The sequence below is a fragment of the Cherax quadricarinatus genome, chromosome 71, assembly GCF_038502225.1.
Source record: "Cherax quadricarinatus isolate ZL_2023a chromosome 71, ASM3850222v1, whole genome shotgun sequence".
NCBI lineage: Eukaryota > Metazoa > Arthropoda > Malacostraca > Decapoda > Parastacidae > Cherax > Cherax quadricarinatus.
Window position 1 is genome coordinate 12,094,530 of NC_091362.1, and position 23,478 is coordinate 12,118,007.

General features: G+C 44.3%; 1 protein-coding gene across 2 annotated transcripts in view; it reads left to right on the forward strand.

The window, feature by feature from the left end:
- Window positions 1-812: 812 nt before the first annotated feature.
- The window catches only part of LOC128700298 (transient receptor potential channel pyrexia-like), a 48,639-nt gene continuing 25,973 nt past the window's right edge, over window positions 813-23,478 (forward strand). Inside the window, exons 1-3 of one of the 2 annotated variants that reach the window (XM_053793378.2) lie at window positions 813-973; window positions 21,233-21,833; window positions 22,506-22,634. In XM_053793378.2, coding sequence (XP_053649353.2) covers window positions 829-973; window positions 21,233-21,833; window positions 22,506-22,634 — 875 coding nt within the window. In that variant the 5' untranslated portion in view covers window positions 813-828. Of the gene's footprint in view, window positions 974-13,106; window positions 13,305-21,232; window positions 21,834-22,505; window positions 22,635-23,478 lie in introns of those variants that run through there. The other variant, XM_053793379.2, reaches the window with a different exon arrangement.

The window sequence follows — 23,478 nt, forward strand, 5'->3', positions numbered from 1 at the left end:
TCCTATGAGGGATGGGTATGAGATGTACAATAAATATATTAAACTAACATTAGCCCTGTGAAGTACTGCAGCAATAGCAGCCACCGGTTTACTTATCTGAACTCAGTGGTCCGAGTGTCACTATGGAGTGTGGCAGCAGCAGCGTCCCCCGGCTTAATACAAGTGCTGGACACAATAGTCCAAGTGTCACTTTGCTGGAACTGTCACCTCCGACTCCTTGCTATCCTGTGCTGGACTCAGTGGTGTGAATGTCACTGGGGTGGCCCACTGCAGCAGCAACCAATAACTTGCACTCCACACACACACACGGGCCAAGGGCTACGACTCGAGCCTTGCAACCATAAATAGGTGAGTACACGCACACATACATGGGGCCAGGAGCTGTGATTCGACCCATGCAGCCACATAAATGAGTACACACATTTTAGGTGAGTACACACACTTTAGGTGAGTACACACATTTTTGGTGAGTACACACATTTTAGGTGAGTACACACACACGGGGCCAGGAGCTGTGAATCGATCCCTGCAACGACATATATACGAGTACACACGTTGCAATTGCAACGTGAACCTTCAGTATTTTATTTTTTTGCCTGCCGGTATGTTAAGTGCTGCTTAATTTATGGTGGGCATTATGGTACAAAATTTTGAACTTTGCAGGAATTTCCAGTGCGTTTAAAACTTCATGGAAAATAAGATCAGGTTTGGATTTTCAAAACGTATAAAACAACAATTATATAATTGAAAACAATTACACAAAAAACTAACAACGTATTTTTAAGGAGCATTTCCGGCACTAGCAGAAAGAAGAGACGCAGCTCTGTGATGGGTAAAGAACATTCAGAGACGAGGAGGCAGGCGGAGACCAGGCTGAGGATGAGGCAGGCGGAGACCAGGCTGAGGATGATGAGGCAGGCGGAGACCAGGCTGAGGATGACGAACAGCGAGTCCCCGGCTCACCAGCCGCCAGGTAAGGAAATTTTATTTAGGTAGAGGAACATGTGTTTTATATAATGTGGTGACAGGGAAGGATGTGGTGACTGGTGATAGGGAAGGATGTGGTGACGGAAGGATGTGGTGACAGGGAAGGATGTGGTGACTGGTGGTAGGGAAGGATGTGGTGACTGGTGACGGAAGGATGTGGTGACTGGTGGCAGGGAAGGATGTGGTGACTGGTGACAGGGAAGGATGTGGTGACTGGTGACGGAAGGATGTGGTGACTGGTGGCAGGGAAGGATGTGGTGACTGGTGACAGGGAAGGATGTGGTGACTGGTGGTAGGGAAGGATGTGGTGACTGGTGACAGGGAAGGATGTGGTGACTGGTGGTAGGGAAGGATGTGGTGACTGGTGACAGGGAAGGATGTGGTGACTGGTGGTAGGGAAGGATGTGGTGACGTGGTAGGGAAGGATGTGGTGACTTGTGGCAGGGAAGGATGTGGTGACTGGTGGTAGGGAAGGATGTGGTGACAGGGAAGGATGTGGTGACTGGTGACAGGGAAAGATGTGGTGACTGGTGGCAGGGAAGGATGTGGTGACTGGTGACAGGGAAGGATGTGGTGACTGGTGGTAGGGAAGGATGTGGTGACTGGTGACAGGGAAAGATGTGGTGACTGGTGGCAGGGAAGGATGTGGTATGTGGTGACTGGTGGCAGGGAAGGATGTGGTATGTGGTGACTGGTGGCAGGGAAGGATGTGGTGACTGGTGACAGGGAAGGATGTGGTGACTGGTGACAGGAAAGGACATGGTGACTGGTGGCACGGAAGGATGTGGTGACGTGACAGGGAAGGATGTGGTGACTGGTGACAGGGAAGGATGTGGTGACTGGTGGTAGGGAAGTATGTGGTGACTGGTGACAGGGAAGGATGTGGTGACTGGTGACAGGGAAGGAGGTGGTGACTGGTGGCAGGGAAGGATGTGGTGACTAGTGACAGGAAAGGACATGGTGACTGGTGCCAGGGAAGGATGTGGTGACTGGTGGTAGGGAAGGATGTGGTGACTGGTGACAGGGAAGGATGTGGTGACTGGTGGTAGGGAAGGATGTGGTGACTGATGACAGGGAAGGATGTGGTGACTGGTGGCAGGGAAGGATATGGTGACTGGTGACAGGGAAGGATGTGGTGACTGGTGACAGGGAAGGATGTGGTGACTGGTGGCAGGGAAGGATGTGGTGACTGGTGACAGGAAAGGACATGGTGACTGGTGGCAGGGAAGGATGTGGTGACGTGACAGGGAAGGATGTGGTGACTAGTGACAGGGAAGGATGTGGTGACTGGTGGTAGGGAAGGATGTGGTGGCTGGTGACAGGGAAGGATGTGGTGACTGGTGACAGGGAAGGATGTGGTGACTGGTGGCAGGGACGGATGTGGTGACTGGTGACAGGAAAGGACATGGTGACTGGTGGCAGGGAAGGATGTGGTGACGTGACAGGGAAGGATGTGATGACTTGTGACAGGGAAGGATGTGGTGGCTGGTGATAGGGAAGGATGTGGTGACTGGTGACAGGGAAGGATGTGGTGACTGGTGGCAGGGACGGATGTGGTGACTTGTGACAGGAAAGGACATGGTGACTGGTGGCAGGGAAGGATGTGGTGACGTGACAGGGAAGGATGTGATGACTGGTGACAGGGAAGGATGTGGTGACTGGTGATAGGGAAGGATGTGGTGACTGGTGACAGGGAAGGATGTGGTGACTGGTGGCAGGGAAGGATGTGGTGACTGGTGACAGGAAAGGACATGGTGACTGGTGGCAGGGAAGGATGTGGTGACTGGTGACAGGGAAGAATGTGGTGACTGGTGGTAGGGAAGGATGTGGTGACTGGTGACAGGGAAGGATGTGGTGACTGGTGATAGAGAAGGATGTGGTGACTGGTGACAGGGAAAGATGTGGTGACTGGTGGCAGGGAAGGATGTGGTGGCTGGTGACAGGGAAGGATGTGGTGACTGGTGACAGGGAAGGATGTGGTGACTGGTGGCAGGGAAGGATGTGGTGACAGGAAAATACATGGTGACTGATGGCAGGGAAGAATGTGGTGACGTGACAGGGAAGGATGTGGTGACTGGTGGCAGGGAAGGATGTGGTGACTGGTGACAGGGAAGGATGTGGTGACTGGTGACAGGGAAGGATGTGGTGACTGGTGGCAGGGGAGGATGTGGTGACTGGTGGCAGGGAAGGATATGGTGACTGGTGACAGGGAAGGATGTGGTGACTGGTGACAGGGAAGGGTGTGGTGACTGGTGACAGGGAAGGATGTGGTGACTGGTGACAGGGAAGAATGTGGTGACTGGTGGCAGGGAAGGGTGTGGTGACTGGTGACAGGGAAGGGTGTGGTGACTGGTGACAGGGAAGGATGTGGTGACTGGTGACAGGGAAGGATGTGGTGACTGGTGACAGGGAAGGATGTGGTGACTGGTGACAGGGAAGGATGTGGTGACTGCTGGCAGGGAAGGATGTGGTGACTGGTGACAGGGAAGGATGTGGTGACTGGTGGCAGGGAAGGATGTGGTGACTGGTGACAGGGAAGGATGTGGTGACTGGTGACAGGGAAGGATGTGGTGACTGGTGGCAGGGAAGGATATGGTGGGATTTCAGTTTAATATCCTTATACACATCATACCCATCCTGTGGGTGGTAGTCAAAGGATTACAGAGGTACATAATGGGTCCAGGGACTGTACCTCAACATTACAGAGGTACATAATGGGTCCAGGGACTGGGTCACAAAGTTTTGATAACTAAACAGGTTACAAAGGTAATGAACTATTTACATGTTTATATCTGGTTACAGTTGTAGCGAGTTATTTATGCAAACATAACTTAAAAATTACTTCAACTGTAGTCCTTCTCTCTCTCTCTCTCTCTCTCTCTCTCTCTCTCTCTCTCTCTCTCTCTCTCTCTCTCTCTCTCTCTCTCTCTCTCTCTCTCTCTCTCTCTCTCTCTCTCTCTTTCTCTCTCTCTCTCTCTCTCTCTCTCTCTCTCTCTCTCTCTCTCTCTCTCTCTCTCTTTCTCTCTCTCCACACACACACGAGCTGTCTCGACCCCTGCAACCACAATTAGGTGAGTACACACAGTGGTAATGCATTACCACACAGTGGTAATGCTTTATTTATAATGAGCAAAATCAGGATATTTTTCCAGAATGGTTTGTAATATACCACTGTGGATAAAATACTTTGACATTTCTTGAACATTTGTGAGTGAGCTGTCTCTTAATTCATTAATTTTAACGCACTCCAGCACATAATGACGCAGTGTGACAGTTGTTTATCAGGTATAGTTTATATATCGTTTGGTCTATATCTGGTGGAGGTGATTTAACCTCTGAAAGATACTAGTGGGAGGTGCATGGAAAGGTGTGGCAGGAAATGATGTGGTAGGTGTGGCAGGGAAGCGTGTTTACCTGGAGTTTACCTGGAGAGAGTTCCGGGGTGAACACCCCCGCGGCCCGGTCTGTGACCAGGCCTCATGATGGATCAGAGCCTGATCAACCAGACTCGACTCGACTCAAGAAATCGTAATGACACGATTGCAAACAAACCATACCCCCGGCCGGGATTGAACCCGCGGTCATAGAGTCTCAAAACTCCAGCCCGTCGCGTTAGCCACTAGACCAGCTAGCCACAATAAGATTCATCCAACTAGGTATATTTCTACACCATAGGAAGGTTAGCACAGAGTTTTTACAGACGAATCTCCAGCTAGCGTGGCCGTGACGAACTCTAGCTGGAGATTCGTCTGTAAAAACTTGTATTTGTGGTCACAGAGGTGCCTGTGCTAACCTTCCTATGGTGTAGAAATATACCTAGTTGGATGAATCTTATTGTGGCTAGCTGGTCTAGTGGCTAACGCGACGGGCTGGAGTTTTGAGACTCTATGACCGCGGGTTCAATCCCGGCCGGGGGTATGGCCTGATCAACCAGGCTGTTACTGCTGGCTGCACTCAATCCAACGTACGAGAAACAGCCCGGCTGGTCAGGTACCGATTTTAGGTGCTTGTCCAGTGCCTGCTTGAAGACAGCCAGGGGTCTATTGGTAATCCCCCTTATGCATGCTGGGAGGCAGTTGAACAGTCTCGGGCCCCTGACACTTATTGTATTGTCTCTTAACGTGCTAGTGACACCCCTGCTTTTCATTGGGGGGATGTTGCATCGTCTGCCGAGTCTTTTGCTTTCGTTGCGAGTGATTTTCGTGTGCAAGTTCGGTACTAGTCCCTCTAGGATTTTCCAGGTGTATATAATCATGTATCTCTCCCGCCTGTGTTCCAGGAAGTACAGGTTCAAGAACTTCAAATGCTCCCAGTAATTGAGGTGTTTTATCTCCGTTATGTGTGCTGTGAAGGTTCTCTGTACATTTTCTAGGTCAGCAATTTCACCTGCCTTGAAAGGTGCTGTTAGTGTGCAGCAATATTCCAGCCTAGATAGAACAAGCGACCTGAAGAGTGTCATCATGGGCTTGGCATCCCTAGTTTTGAAGGTTCTCATTATCCATCCTGTCATTTTTCTAGCAGATGTGATTGATACAATGTTATGGTCCTTGAAGGTGAGATCCTCCGACATGATCACTCCCAGGTCTTTGACGTTGGTGTTTCGCTCTATTTTGTGGCCAGAATTTGTTTTGTACTCTGATGACGATTTAATTTCCTCGTGTTTGCCATATCTGAGTAATTGAAATTTCTCATCGTTAAACTTCATATTGTTTTCTGCAGCCCACTGAAAGATTTGGTTGATGTCCGCCTGGAGCCTTGCAGTGTCTGCAATGGAAGACACTGTCATGCAGATTCGGGTGTCATCTGCAAAGGAAGGCACGGTGCTGTGGCTGACATCCTTGTCTATGTCAGATATGAGGATGAGAAACAAGATGGGAGCGAGTACTGTGCCTTGTGGAACAGAGCTTTTCACCGTAGCCGCCTCAGACTTTACTCTGTTGACTACTACACTTTGTGTTCTGTTTTTGAGGAAATTCTGGATCCATCTACCAACTTTTCCTGTTATTCCTTTAGCGCGCATTTTGTGTGCTATTACGCCATGGTCACACTTGTCGAAGGCTTTTGCAAAGTCTGTATATATTACCTCTGCATTCTTTTTGTCTTCTAGTGCATCTAGGACCTTGTCGTAGTGATCCAGTAGTTGGGACAGACAGGAGCGACCTGCTCTAAACCCATGTTGCCCTGGGTTGTGTAATTGATGGGTATCTAGATGGGTGGCGATCTTGCTTCTTAGGACCCTTTCAAAGATTTTTATGATATGGGATGTTAGTGCTATCGGTCTGTAGTTCTTTGCTATTGCTTTATTCCTCCCTTTGTGGAGTGGGGCTGTCTGCTGTTTTTAGTAACTGGGACGACCCCCGTGTCCATGCTCCCTCTCCATAGGATGGTAAAGCTTGTGATAGGGGCTTCTTGCAGTTCTTGATGAACACGGAGTTCCATGAGTCTGGCCCTGGGGCAGAGTGCATGAGCATGTCATTTATCGCCTGTTCGAAGTAATTTGGCGTCAGGATAACATCAAATGGGCTCGTGTTTACCAAATTCTGTGGCTCTCTCATAAAAAATTCATTTTGATCTTCGACTCTCAGTCTGGCTAGCGGCTTGCTAAAAACTGAGTCATATTGGGACTTGAGTAGCTCACTCATTTCCTTGCTGCCATCTGTGTAGGACCCATCTTGTTTAAGTAGGGGCCCAATTCTGGATGTTGTTCTCGACTTTGATTTGGCATAAGAAAATAAATACTTTGGGTTTCTTACGATTTCATTTATGGCTTTTAGTTCTTCCCACGATTCCTGACTCCTATAAGATTCCTTTAGCTTAAGTTCGATGTTTGCTATTTCTCTGACCAGTGTCTCCCTACGCATTTCAGATATATTAGCCTCTTTTAGCCGCTCTGTTATTCTTTTCCGTCGCCTGTAAAGGGAGCTCCTGTCTCTTTCTATTTTACATCTACTCCTCCTTTTTCTTAAAGGAATAAGCCTTGAGCATACATCGAGTGCCACCGAGTTAATCTGTTGTAGGCATAAGTTGGGGTCTGTGTTGCTTAGTCTATCTTCCCAGCTTATATCGTTTAGGACTTGGTTTACTTGGTCCCACTTTATGTTCTTGTTATTGAAGTTGAATTTGGTGAAGGCTTCCTCGTGACTAATCTCATTTTGTCGGTCTGGGGCTCCGCGCATACATGTCTGAACCTCGATTATGTTGTGATCTGAGTATTGTTTTTGATATGGTGACATTTCGTATCAGATCATCATTGTTTGTGAAGATGAGGTCTACTGTATTCTCCAGTCTCGTAGGCTCTATTGTTTGCTGGTTTAAGTTGAATTTTGTGCAGAGATTTAAAAGCTCGTGTGTGTGTGAGTTCTCGTCAGAGCTGCCTCCTGGTGTTATCACTGCAACAACATTATTTGCTATATTCCTCCATTTTAGGTGCCTCAAGTTGAAATCCCCCAGGAGCAAGATGTTGGGGGCAGGAGCTGGAAGATTTTCCAGACAGTGGTCAATTTTTAACAGCTGTTCCTGGAATTGCTGGCTCGTTGCATCCGGAGGATTATAGACTACCACAATGACTAGGTTTTGGTTCTCGATCTTTACTGCTAAAACTTCCACTACATCATTTGAGGCATTAAGCAGTTCTGTGCAAATAAGTTACTCTGCGATATACAGGCCAACCCCCCCTTCCTTTTGCCTGTTCACTCTGTCGCATCTGTATAGGTTGTAACCTGGGATCCATATTTCGTTGTCCAAGTGATCCTTGATGTGGATCTCTGTGAAAGCCGCGAACACTGCATTTGCCTCTGCAAGCAGTCCACGGATGAAAGGTATTTTGTTGTTCATTGCTGGCTTTAGACCCTATATATTTGCAAAGAAGAATGTCATCGGACTGGTGGTACTGGGGGGGACTTTTTTTCCGGCACTAGTATCTGTATCTGTTGGTTTGGAGTGGAGGCCATCGACTGTGGTTCCACTCCAGGAATGACTGGATTTGGCGTATGATTTCTGCCATTTCCTGCCATTTTTTTTCCTTCCTGGCACTAAAAAACCTCTCCCTCTTGAGTGGCTGTGGCTACCCAGGTTTTCCCATGGCCTGGATGTTTTGTATCTTTTTGTCCCCTTTAGATGGTGTGCCTGGCAATTTAAGTTATAGCACAGTCTTTCCTGTACTTAAGAGGGACACATTTCAGGGTGAAAAAGCTTACAGGAAGGGAGTTTGCATTTTCCTGTTGTCATATGGGCACGGCATTTTCTAGGGTGGTCAAAGTTGCACGTCCCGTCTGTTTTTCCAGATTTCCCATGCCTGCAGATACCAAGTGCATAGTATGTGCACAGGCTTGGTTTCCGTTTGCCTTGGGTTTTTGTGACTGTATTCCCTGTTGGCGCATGTTTACCTGTCTCATTCCTATTCTCACTAGTACTAACAATGGAGCTCTCACCAGTTGTTTCTGGTAATATATCCTCACTATTGCTAGTGTAGTCCCCTTGTTTGATATCTCCTGTGGTATTACTAGTTTGTAATGTTGGATTTATCTTGTCCTTGACTACACTTGTTTAGCGGGTAGTGGTAAGTTTTGTTGATAGTATTTTTAACTCGGGGGAGGGCTAACGACCTAGGATAACCCAAAAATATCAGTGTGTCATCGAGGATTATCGTCTTATTTCCAGTGTGGTCAAAGATACAATGTCCCCCAGGATGCGACCCACATCAGTTAAGTAACACCCAGGTACCTACTCACTGCTAGCAGCAAAAGTAACGAAACATGACCAACATTTCCACCCATGTTGGGGATTGAACCACCTAAATTACGCAGGCGAGAAAGATACATGATAATATACACTTGGAAAATTCTAGAGTGGCTGATCCAAAATCTGCACACGAAACTCACTCCCTACGAAAACAAGACTTTGCAGGAGATGCAACATCTGCCCCAATGAAAAGCAAGGGCACCACGAGTAGGCGGAAAGAACACAATAAGTGTCAGGGGCCCAGAACTGTTCAACTGCCTCCCAGCATAACTAAGGGGGATTACCAATAAACCCCTGGCTGTCTTCAACCTGGAGCTCATTACCTTTGTAACTTGGTCATGATTATGACCAGATCTAGTTCATTACCTTTGTAACTTGCTCAGCTATCAAAACTTTGGAGTCCAGTCCCTGGACCAATTGTGTACCTCTGTAATCTTTTGACTACCGCCCACAGGATGGGTATGGGGTGCATAATAAACATATTAAACTGTCTTCAAGGAGCTGGACAGGCTGTGGTTCGTACGTCGGTTTACGTGCAGCCAGCAGTAACAGCCTGGTTGATCAGCCCTTGATCCACCCCGAGTCCTGGTCATGGACCGGGTCGCGGGGGCGTTGACCCCCGACCCCCCTCCAAGTATAGGGAAGGGTGTGGTAGCAGTGAAGGTTGTGGCGTGTGGGGCAAGGAATGGTGTTGTGGGTGGTGGCAGGAGAAAGAAGGTTGTCTTAGATGATGGTAAGTAAGTAAGTAAGTAAGTAAGTAAGTAAGTAAGTAAGTAAGTTTATTCAGGTATACACAAATACAGTTACATAGAATTATCATACATAGCAGCATATGTGTAGAGAACCTAGGATAACCCAAAAAAGTCAGACAGTGACTTATTTCCATTGGGGTCAGATGGCAGTGATTGCAGATAAAAGCAGGAGGTGGTAGGCAGTATCAGGAAGTGATTTACCAGTGCTGTCTCACTTCTACAAACTGTTTACATATCTCCCTCCACGCCGCTGCTGCTGCCTCCACCCGCACTTATAAATAATCTCAACGGTTAACCATCCACTTTTCTAACGCTACTTATCAATACTTACACTATTATTAAATTAAAAAAGTACTAAACCTGTACGTATAAACGTCTACAGCACGTCCTCGTGTCAATAAGACACCAATACGGTTTAAGGCATTTTATTTAGAAGACGTTTGGATCACCAGAACTGAGATTTCATAATGTCCCTGGTGGACGAAACGTCTTCTCAGTAAAATGCCATAAAACGCATATTACATACTTGTCAATATGTCGGTTGGCAAAGCACTTGCCTCACACTCTAAGTATCCGTGGTTCGAGCCCCTGCACGGGAGGAAACGTTTAATTTAATATCGTTATTACGCACCTCATACCCATCCTGTGGGCAGTAGTCAAAAGATTACAGAGGTACATAATGGGTCCAGGGACTGGATTCCAAAGTTTTGATAGCTGAGCAAGTTACAAAGGTAATGAACTAGATCTGGTCACAATCATGAAACGTTGGACATATTTCCTTCCACCTTCTGTCCATATTCACCTAGAAATAAGTACTTGTACTTGTACTTGTTGTTAGTTGACTGTTGTGCGTCGCATCCTGGGGGAGGACAAGATTGAAGGACACCAATGGAAATATGACAGTCAATCCTCGATGACGCACTGACTTTCTTGAAACGGTGGGTGGCTAAACCTCCCCGGGTTAAGAAGCTTAACAAATAAATCTTATATGTAACCTCTTCTCCGTCTCCCATCCTCATCACTGCCCTCCACGACAGTATGATGGGGAAGCGCTAAACCCGTAAGTGTCATATGGAGGTAACTACGTTGGAATCGAAGAGGAACATAACTCCAATCGCTTGTATCAAGTCTTTATCAGAAGTTAGTTTAATATCTGTTATGCAGCCCAAGCCCATCCTGTGGGAGGTAGTCAAAAAATTACAGAGGTACATAATGGGTTCAGGAACTGAGCCCGGTGGCCTGGTGGCTAAAGCTCCCGCTTCACACACGGAGGTCCCGGGTTCGATTCCCGGCGGGTGGAAACATTTCGACGTTTCCTTACACCTGTTGTCCTGTTCACCTAGCAGCAAATAGGTACCTGGGTGTTAGTCGACTGGTGTGGGTCGCATCCTAGGGGACAAGATTAAGGACCCCAATGGAAATAAGTTAGACAGTCCTCGATGACGCACTGACTTTCTTGGGTTATCCTGGGTGGCTAATCCTCCGGGGTTAAAAATCCGAACGAAATCTTATCTTATCTTAAAGTTTTGATAGCTGAACATGTTACAAAAGGTAATGAACTCCAGGTAGATCTGGTCACAATCATGACAAGTTACAAAGGTAATGAAATATCTACGCGTCTATACACGGTTACAATCATGAACAAATTACAAAGTAATGAGCCATTCACACGTTCATACCCGGTCACAGCTGTAATTAGTTATTAGTGCAAAATATTAATTGGATCACGAGCTGTAGCTCGTACGTTGGTTTGCGTGCAGCCAGCAGTAACAGCCTGGTTGATCAGGCTCTGATCCACCAGGAGGCCTGGTCACAGACCGGGCCGCCGGGGCGTTGACCCCTGGAACTCTCCAGGTAAACTCCAGGTAAACACACACACACACACACACACACACACACACAGACACAGACACAGACACACAGACACACACACAGACACACACACAGACACACACACACACACACACACACACACACACACACACACTCCCACTCACACTCACACTCACACACACACACACACACACACACACACACACACACTCACACTCACACTCACACACACACACACACACACACACACACTCACACTCACACTCACACTCACACACACACACACACACACACACACACACTCGACCCCTGCAACCACAAATAGGTGAGTACACACAGGCACTGTTACAAAAAGGCGATATCTATAAAGTATAGACATCTCCAGAGAATACTAGGTCTCCCCCTCTAGCATTCAGCCTGTTTCTGGTTTTTGTAACAAGTTGTCAGAATAAGATCAGGTCTAGTTATCCCTTGAATAGTTTTTGTATTACAACTAGGTAATAATCCAACGAAATAAAATTTGAGATCTTTAATACAAATTGTGTCTAGGTGGATAATAAGTGTTACATAGTTTAGGATACAAGCTCCTTCATTTCTCTTGTAATGCAATATTGAATTGTACATATGGTAATATAGTTCTGAGACACTTGTGCAGTACAAATCGTGAGTACTTTACTATGATGAGATATACTCTTGAATACGAATTATACAAATATATACAAATGTATGACTGTATATGTGTGCTCAAAGTGCTCTTAATGTCTCAGTAAGACTTGACTCCAAATAGACTTAAATAGTGACTCACAATAAGTCTTCAAATAATCTATCTTCTCGAACATCAAGGCAATCAAAACAGCTAGCTTGTACAAAATGACGAAACATTCGCCAAACAGCAATAATGTACCAAGCAGCAGCACAGCGTCAAGAACAAGGAGACAAAATAACGACACCAACTGAGCAACATCAGCAGATCCTCCTTAAAAGGTATAAAGCTCCCTTAATACTAAATCTAAGTTCAGCATAACCAAATCCCCGACTACGACAGTGCGTAGATCCCACACAAAATAGGTCAGAAGCTTCAGCTTGGTATCAGGGTTGAAGAGTGTCTCCACACAACACAACCTATGCAAAACGTCAAAACCACTAAGTCTGAACGAGAGGTACGTTTTGAACTCGCCAGCGAAACCATACTCTACCAAAACAGGTCTAAATAACGAACAAACAGCCAGAGATGGGAGAGATGTTTCTCGGAATAGAAGCAGATGGAGAGAGATGCTCCCCAGACCAGGAGCAGATGGAGAGAGCGGTGCTTGTCGAGCGATGACCAGCTACAGAGAGAGCGATTTCTCGATTACAGGCCCCACATCTGGTACTGCAGAGATGCCAGCAAGTAAACAAGCGAGCTGATAGTTAGCTAAGCAGTTTATCAATGCAGATAGCTAACCATAACTCTTGAACAGTGAGCAAGGTGAAGTGTAAATGTTACATCTTACCTAATGACATAGATAAGTCAAATAATAGTATAAAGCAAGATATTTTCATTTTAGCTATTAATGAAAATATCAACAATATAAAATTATATGAAAGATAGTATACATCAAATATACATTGTGTCTGTGAGGGAAAAGTTCATTAGATAGGAGTGGTGGAAGTATGAATGGTGCTGGTAGTTTGTTGGGCAGTCTACTGGTTCATTTAGGGTGGGTGCATAGTTCCTGTTACCCTTCTTTTCTGCACCCGGTGGGAGGTGACGAGTGTGTTACCAACCTGTGGTTCGTCACTTGACTTGCAGCTCCCGTCAAATCTTGATTATCGGCTCGGGTCATCCGGTTCATGCGGGATAAAGATAAGGGCAGCATCTATCTTGCGAAGATAAAGAGACGTCACCTAGATCTCTCTACCTACACTGGTCTACCTTCCGCACGTAACCAACCACCCAGTCAGCTATACTCCATTCAAGCAGCCTTCTTCTTTTTATGACCAGAGTCTTTGGTAAGATGGGTAAGGATAGAAATATTGGAAAAGGGTGGGAGGGGGGAGAGAGGTAGGATATAAAAGGTATGTGGCCCAACTACTTTGGTGCAATTTAAAAAGTGTATGTGAAATAATAGAAAATTCTTGAAGGGGTATAATACTAACCCATCAGAGTTACATAGATATAACAGATATATAGGTACATGACTCTGAATTATTGGTAGTATATATACAAGTTGCAATTGCTTTTAACTACACCAGCGTTCATGGTGGTTCTTGACTGGTTACTTAACTGCTTCAACATTATTGTGGTGGTTACCCCTCAAGGAAGGTTCCTTGATGTTGGTGAGGGGCTCTTGATTTAGGGAATTGGATCTGTGCTCCAGTTCCCCGAATTAAGCCTGAATGTCTTCCACATCCCCCCCCCAGACGCTGTATAATCTTCCGGGTTTAGCGCTTCCCCCTTGATAATAATAATAATAATAATAATAATAATAATTGTGGTGGTTAGAGGATCACAATCAACCTCTGGTCAACAGAATATTTACTAATGTTGGGGACACTGTCTACAGTCACGACCAGCTGTGCACTATCATATGCACTAACTATCATAGAATAGAGTTGGGAAAATATTACACTATCATAGAATAGAGTTGACAGAAAATTATCATTGATGAAAAAAGGAGAACATAGAAGTGTATAGAGATGCCAACACTTATGTATAAGTGCGAAGCACGGTCCTTGAATGTTCCAGCGAGGAAGCTACAGGCATTGATATTACTAAGTATGAGATTAATATGTAGTGGGAATATTGTACAGATATTCTAACAAGATGTGAATAAATTAGATGGAGTGATGGGATGAAGGGTATAATTCAGGGAGAAGACGGGGATGTTCCAATGGATCGGTAAATTAGAACGTATAGAGCAAAATAAGATACTTTGATCAAGAGAATGTATAAATCTATGGTGATTGGAAGGTGGTATAATAGACGAACATTACGGTAAAGGTTTTAGAGAGGGCATGGAGAGTTCGAGAGGCAGACATAATAATTTAGCACCGATTACGGTAATGAGAACACATTCCAGACATCATATACTGCACACCATTTCAAACTTGAAACACACTTCCAGACTAAGAGAATATTTATCCTGCTTGTTCATATTGGATCTAGTATTAATACTCACATCCAAAAAAAAGTTTGATTAAGCTTGATTCAATAGCATTGCATTCAACAAAACTATTTGAAAAAGACTAATGATTTCGAAAATCAACAGTTCACACTGTAATAATGTTGGTAGAATTACGGACAACATGTTAGGTAAAAGGACACAAGTACAACTAATGCGACATTTTATTGTGGCAACGTTTCGGTTTGACAAAGCTCCTGGAGAGCAAAACGTTACCATAATAAACTGTCGCATTATTTGCACCTGTGTCCTTTTATCTAACAACAGTTCACACTGTAAGAAGTCGCGTGTAAGAGTTAATACAGTATACAACTACTATATTGCACTAGAGGTCTATATTCAGAGAACTTTTATTGTACGTGTAAGTACAATAAAATACCTAAATTACTGTGAACGGTTGAAGTCCCTTGACATGTCATCATTGAAGGCTCTTGGCTCATATAATGACTCCAACAACATGCTCATTGGGGAAGCCAGGTATAGATACTCAAAAATTAGGGACAAAGGAATGAATGTACAATTGCTATGGATCCCATCACACATTGGATTACTCCTTCATGATAAAATTGATATGTTAGCCAAGAAGAGTACCCAGAAGGAGAATGTAGAATATAACTTTGGTATAACTGTGTCTAGCATTAGGAATAATATTAGGAGAGAAGTAAATAATGAAAATGATTGTTATAGGAATGCAGTTAGAAGCCTGAGTAGATCTATAACCCACTATGATAACATGAACGTAGATAAGTATGTTTATGGAGCAACTTGCAATGTGAACAGACTGACTGATGTTGTAGTGGCCAGGCTATGGCTTGGTTACAAGTACTTCTGGCAGTTTGGGAGACACACAGATGATGATCAAACTAAATGTAAATTATGTGATCAGGCATATGGTCACTCTCTTGAACACTATGTGCTTAATTGTCCACTTATTGAGGAATACAGAGACAGACAGTATAATAACCTATGTGACATGTCAAGATATCTTATTAATGAAAATAAGATACCAGATATACTAAGCAAATTTCCTAAATTTGCTTGTAACAGATAAGTGAACTATAGATATGTAGATATAAATCCATATGTATTCCTGTTAACCCTTTGGGGCCTAGTTCCTGGGCCTTTTGTGTATCCATATGCTCTCGCGCTACCGTCCACAGGATGGATATGGGGTGCACAATAAACTAGCCACTTCGGTGGCAAAATCTAATCTAATCCTTTGACATGTACCCCTTGGAACCCAGGCGAAAAGATACATGATAATATACAATTGAAAAATCTTAGAGGGACTAGTCCCAACTCTGCACAAGAAAATCACTCCCCACGAAAGCAAAAGACTCGGCAGGCGGTGCAACATATCCCCCATGAAAAGCTGGGGCACCACGAATACGCTAAGAGACAACCCAAAAGTTTCAGGGGGCAAGATTGTTCAACTGCCGTCTTCAAGAAGGAGCCGGACAGGCACCTAAAGCAGCTGAGCAGCCGGGCTGTGGTGTATAATATTTTTGACTCTCGTAGGTTTTTCTTACACATGCTGTCATAATGCACTGTAGTCTCTAAACAACCCGTCATTAATGGTACTTGCACTCTATTTCAGAATAATACTGTCTTAAGCCAATAACTCGACACTAGCATTGATTTTGTACTTCCAGGAAAGCAGGGAGATAGATAAGTTGTAAGTTGACTGAGGCCCTCAGTCATTTTTACTCTGCTGTGAACGAGACGGGTGATACCAGGCTTAAAGCTAACAATCTTTTGCAGAAAATGGATTAACTGGAATTTGTGTTTACGCTGGGTTTTTGGACCCGTTTTCTAGGTCATTTTCACAAGGTCAATGCCATTCAGAAATCAGACCTGTTATAGAGTACTTGTGTATGTTTGTACAGTTCACTTCAGGATTTTTTAAGCAAGATTAGAGAAGATTTTGATGAGCTTGAACAACAAGCAAAAGTCACGTTGCCAAATGTTAAAAACAGAGCTGTCACAAGGAGACAAAGAGTAAGGAAACGGCAAAGAAATGACGGAAGTTCACCTGGTCCTGATGCCTTAGATGAACTCTCCTTTACTCCTGTACTAGATGTACTTTGAAGCCAGTTTAAGAAGAGCTACTGTGTACGGTAATGTTGCACAAATGTTTTCCTTTCTTGCTAATCAGACAACATCTAAGCAAGAAATTCAGCAAGATGTTGAACTGTTGTTGGAAGCATACCCAGATGATGTTGACCTGTAACTGTTGATGGCAGCATGCCCAGGAAATGTTGACCTGAAACTGTTGATGGCAGCATACCCAGATGATGCTGACCTGAAACTGTTGATGGCAGCATGCCCAGGAAATGTTGACCTGAAACTGTTGATGGCAGATGTTGAATGCAGATGTAATATATACAGACTTTGCAAAAGCCTTCGACAAGTGTGACCATGGCGTAATAGCGCACAAAATGCATGCTAAAGGAATAAAAGGAAAAGTCGGTCGATGGATCTATAATTTCCTCACTAACAGAACACAGAGAGTAGTCGTCAACAGAGTAAAGTCCGAGGCAGCTACGGTGAAAAGCTCTGTTCCACAAGGCACAGTACTCGCTCCCATCTTGTTCCTCATCCTCATATCCGACATAGACAAGGATGTCAGCCACAGCACCGTGTCTTCCTTTGCAGATGACACCCGAATCTGCATGACAGTGTCTTCCATTGCAGACACTGCAAGGCTCCAGGCGGACATCAACCAAATCTTTCAGTGGGCTGCAGAAAACAATATGAAGTTCAACGATGAGAAATTTCAATTACTCAGATATGGTAAACACGAGGAAATTAAATCTTCATCAGAGTACAAAACAAATTCTGGCCACAAAATAGAGCGAAACACCAACGTCAAAGACCTGGGAGTGATCATGTCGGAGGATCTCACCTTCAAGGACCATAACATTGTATCAATCACATCTGCTAGAAAAATGACAGGATAGATAATGAGAACCTTCAAAACTAGGGAGGCCAAGCCCATGATGACACTCTTCAGGTCACTTGTTTTATCTAGGCTGGAATATTGTTGCACACTAACAACACCTTTCAAGGCAGGTGAAATTGCTGACCTGGAAAATGTACAGAGAACCTTCACGGCGCACATAACGGAGATAAAACACCTCAATTACTGGGAGCGCTTGAGGTTCCTAAACCTGTATTCCCTGGAACGCAGGCGGGAGAGATACATGATTATATACGCCTGGAAAATCCTAGAGGGACTAGTACCGAACTTGCACACGAAAATCACTCACTACGAAAGCAAAAGACTTGGCAGACGATGCAACATCCCCCCAATGAAAAGCAGGGGTGTCACTAGCACGTTAAGAGACCATACAATAAGTGTCAGGGGCCCGAGACTGTTCAACTGCCTCCCAGCATACATAAGGGGGATTACCAACAGACCCCTGGCAGTCTTCAAGCTGGCACTGGACAAGCACCTAAAGTCGGTTCCTGACCAGCCGGGCTGTGGCTCGTATGTTGGTTTGCGTGCAGCCAGCAGCAACAGCCTGGTTGATCAGGCTCTGATCCACCAGGAGGCCTGGTCACAGACCGGGCCGCGGGGGCGTTGACCCCCGGAACTCTCCAGGTAAACTCCAGGCAGCATACCCAGATGATGTTGACCTGAAACTGTTGATGGCAGCATGCCCAGGAAATGTTGACCTGAAACTGTTGCTGGCAGCATACCCAGACGATGTTGACCTGAAACTGTTGCTGGCAGCATACCCAGACGATGTTGACCTGAAACTGTTGCTGGCAGCATACCCAGACGATGTTGACCTGAAACTGTTGATGGCAGCATACTCAGATAATGTTGACCTGAAACTGTTGATGGCAGCATACTCAGATAATGTTGACCTGAAACTGTTGATGGCAGCATACCCAAATGATGTTGACCTGAAACTGTTTCTGGCAGCATACCCAGACGATGTTGACCTGAAACTGTTGATGGCAGCATACTCAGATAATGTTGACCTGAAACTGTTGATGGCAGCATACCCAGACGATGTTGACCTGAAACTCTTGATGGCAGCATACTCAGATAATGTTGACCTGAAACTGTTGATGGCAGCATACCCAAATAATGTTGACCTGAAACTGTTGCTGGCAGCATACCCAGAAGATGTTGACCTGAAACTTACAGATGACCTTTTACACTTTCATTTGTACGTGAGACAGAAGAGCAGTCACCATGGCGTTACAGACCTTTATCAAATTATGTACAAGGAAAAAATTCAGATGGTCTTCCCTAATGTGGAAGCAATCTTGTGACTATTTCTTAGCTTAATGGTCACTAACTGCTCGAGAGAGAGAGGTCTTTTTCAAGCCTCAAAAGAATTAATGATGCCTTGAGAGGTTGTCCACACTGAACATTCTGTGCATTGAAAGTGACAAACTTAGACAAACACATTTTTATGAACCTCTGAATAATTTTGCTGTGAGGAAGGCTAAAAAAAAAAAAAGAAAAGGCTTCTTTAGTCTTAGTGTACTTGATGATAATAGTTTCTTTATTTCTTAATATGTATTTTAAAATAAAATATGCATTTTAAAGAATATAACAGTAAATTTACAATTCCATTTTCCTAAAAATTCACGCTTATTCCACAAAATGTTTACAAAGTTTGGTAACTGCAAAAGTTTTTTTTCCCCTCAAAGAAGGTTCCTTGATGCTGGTGAGGGGCTCTTGATCTAGGGAATTGGATCTGTGCTCCAGTTCCCTGAATTAAGCCTGAATACCTTCCACATCCCCCCACAGGCACTACATAATCCTACGGGTGTAGTGATCCCCCTTGATTATAATAATAATGCAAAAGTTTTTCAGTGTTCATTTTAACATTCATGTTTTGTTTTAATCACTACGGTATTTACTAATAACATATTATATCCTTTAGAGAAGGTATTGTGAATTGCGAAATTTTAAACACCCGTCATCATCATCGGCTTCATTGAATTTTATTTAAATCTTTCTTCCATCCTCCTCTAGTATGTAGATATAAATCCATATGTATTCCTGTTAACCCTTTGGGGCCTAGTTCCTAGGCCTTTTGTGTATCCATATGCTCTTGCGGTACCGTCCACAGTATGGATATGGGATGCACAATAAACTAGCCACTTCGGTGGCAAAATCTAATCTAATCCCCTAGTTGTGAGGATAGGGATTATGAGGGCCTCACTAGTGGAATAGCCTAGGGTCTCTCTTCATCTAAATCCGGCACTGCCGCGGGGGCGTTGACCCCCGAAACCCCCTCCAGCCACACTGATGTCTTATTCTACGTGACAAATCTTTCTTTGAATCCGAAAAAGTACACTCCATGCTTGGGTTACTACAATACAGCTGCTAGAAAAATGACAGGATGGATAATGAGAACCTTCAAAACTAGGGATGCCAAGCCCATGATGACACTCTTCAGGTCGCTTGTTCTATCTAGGCTGGAATATTGCTGAACACTAACAGCACCTTTCAAGGCAGGTGAAATTGCTGACCTAGAAAATGTACAGTGAACCTTCACGGCGCGCATAACGGAGATAAAACAATTCAATTACTGGGAGCGTTTGAAGTTCCTGAACCTGTATTCCCTGGAACGCAGGCGGGAGAGATACATGATTACATACACCTGGAAAATCCTAGAGGGATTAGTACCGAACTTGCACACGAAAATCACTCACAACGAAAGCAAAAGACTTGGCAGACGATGCAACATCCCCCCAATGAAAAGCAGGGGTGTCACTAGCACGTTGATGCAACATCCCCCCAATGAAAAGCAGGGGTGTCACTAGCACGTTAAGAGACCATACAATAAGTGTCAGGGGCCCGAGACTGTTCAACTGCCTCCCAGCATACATAAGGGGGATTACCAATAGACCCCTGGCAGTCTTCAAGCTGGCACTGGACAAGCACCTAAAGTCGGTACCTGACCAGCCGGGCTGTGGCTCGTACGTTGGTTTGCGTGCAGCCAGCAGTAACAGCCTGGTTGATCAGGCTCTGATCCACCAGGAGACCTGGTCACAGACCGGGCCGCGGGGGCGTTGACCCCCGGAACTCTCTCCAGGTAAACTCCAGGTAATACATCTCTGCGAAGACTGGAGTGAGGAAGAAGGGGAAAGTTTTAAATAAGCGCATGAATTCTCAAAGCTGATTCTCAGTGTTTTACTGTCCTAGGAAATAGTTACAAGGCTTTGAGAAAGTTTAAGAAAAAAAATCCATATAATATGGCTGTAGCGAGTTTTTTTTTTTCTTGAGCATAAAATCAATGAAAGTTTAGGGAGTACCGCAGTTTATCAGAGAACTCATAAATTTGACTAATCTCTTCCTAAATCTGAGAAGTGCAGACATGCAACACTTTTAGGAACACTGAAGTATGAGATGTTCTATTTTCTTTGGATGATGAGAATAATATTCATATGAGCAGACATTTACTGTTTCCTTAATCTTGAAATGCCTCTCAAACTAATGAAAAAAAGTATGGTATTAAAAATATCAAACAACATTGATGAATTTAATGGATGAAGTACAATTATTTAATTGACATTGTAATTATGATTCACAAAAAGCGAATCATAATCAAAGCGCTGAACCCGAGAGGGTCAATATCGTCCAAAGACATAGAATGGTTTCAACGTTAGAGAGTGAAAGTTTATGTTAATTTAATTTAATTGTATATCATGTCACTAACCCATACTTTATTTTATTCTTGTATTAATGTCTGATATGTAATTGAGCCAGGGCTTGTATTACAACAGGTGATGGTGGGGAAGGTATGCTGGTGCGACACTCTTACTCCTGTCTCGACCTCTCCAGCTGCTCCAACACAATTCTCTCTCACGAAGATGGCAAGTATGGCTTTCGTCTGTCTGCTCCACTGGTCAACATAAGATGTGATACCCCCCAGCACCATCAACAGCAGCGTCCATCTCGCCATTCAGTTGCAGCAACGCAATCAGCTCCTCAAACAATAGGTTCATCTAGCTCTGTAAGTGTGAGTCCAGCCCGTGGCAGTTCAAATGTCAATGGGATGATGAATAGTGAGGTGGACAAGAAGGGGAATCAGGCACTTGGCTACAAGGGACACCATATCATGGGCGCCAAGGGATACCATGCAATGGGTATCAAGAAGCACCGGGCTACAGGCACCAAGGAGCACCAAACAATGGGTTCCAAGGGACGCCAGGGGATGAGGGTCAGAGGACACCCAAAAGTAAATAGTTGCTCATCATGGTCACCCAGCCAACAGGTACGACCACAACCACTGCGGTCCCGGGTATTTAGTGACAGTAACGTGAGGCCTGCAACACTCTCCCGCAGCACACGTATCAACCGATGGATCCACACTAAGCAGAAGAGGTCAGCTTTCAGTCATATTCAGTTATGTTTCACGTTTACCAAGACTTCAAACATACTTAATACCCACAGAGCGTTTATATTTACAAGATTTGAGCAACTATGTCCAACATTTGTGGTCCAATAGTCCGTTTTCATTCAGTAGCCATCGGGTGTGATAAAGCTATTATGCTAAAACATAAAATTGTTATACGAAACAAATGTCATTAGAATATATACAAATGTAATGTCATTATTATTTGTTACTTCCAGCTTGTTTCTGACTCATTACTTGCTCAAAATTGCCAGAGGTCTTAACGTAACATGCTTATACATAAATGAGTCTAGACACAGACACAAATTATCAACGTGGTGATTAAAGTTTTAGCCATCATTTTCCTTTCTCGTTTACCTTTTTAAACTTGATAAATTCCTCTCTTGCTCATCACTTGCCCTTTTCTCCGCCTTTCTAACAGATTATAGACTATTGTATACAATTATCAACTTCTATTATTAATATATCTGTAAGGCGAAAGGAAGTAAATTTATTTTTAACTTAATAAATTTTTAATAGGTAGGAAAGATTAAAGATATAGCGAGTATACGTATAACCTTAAAAGGTTTGTGCAATGTGTTATGTGTCCGAGTGTGAAGGTTCTATGTTTGTGATTGCAACAAGTGTGTTGGGTGTTGCAGCTCATTGCAGGATGGCACTCTGCACTCCTTTGTGACGGTGGATGAGGCTGATGGTGAAGGCAGACCCACACCCCACTACAACCTTGAGAACATAGGCGAGAAGAGTGAAAGAAATATACAGAGTCAACAGTGAGTAGACGTGTTCTATAATTTATACATTGAGATTCCATATAAATATTATTATTAATTATGTCAGAGGATTTCATTTTCAAGGATCAAAAGTGTCATTATTACAACCTCGAGGGAAATGATAGGATGTATAATGCAGATGACACCCGAATCTGCATGACAGTGTCTTCCATTGCAGACACTGCAAGGCTCCAGGCGGACATCAACCAAATCTTTCAGTGGGTTGCAGAAAACAATATGAAGTTTAACGATGAGAAATTTCAATTACTCAGATATGGTAAACACGAGGAAATTAAATCGTCATCAGAGTACAAAACAAATTCTGGCCACAAAATAGAGCGAAACACCAACGTCAAAGACCTGGGAGTGATCATGTCGGAGGATCTCACCTTCAAGGACCATAACATTGTATCAATAGCATCTGCTAGAAAAATGACAGGATGGATAATGAGAACCTTCAAAACTAGGGATGCCAAGCCCATGATGACACTCTTCAGGTCACTTAGTTCTATCTAGGCTGGAATATTGCTGCACACTAACAGCACCTTTCAAGGCAGGTGAAATTGCTGACCTTGAAAATGTACAGAGAACCTTCACAGCGCGCATAACGGAGATAAAACACCTGAATTACTGGGAGCGCTTGAGGTTCCTGAACCTGTATTCCCTGGAACGCAGGTGGGAGAGATACATGATTATATACACCTGGAAAATCCTAGAGGGACTAGTACCGAACTTGCACACGAAAATCACTCACTACGAAAGCAAAAGACTTGGCAGACGATGCAACATCCCCCCAATGAAAAGCAGGGGTGTCACTAGCACGTTAAGAGACCATACAATAAGT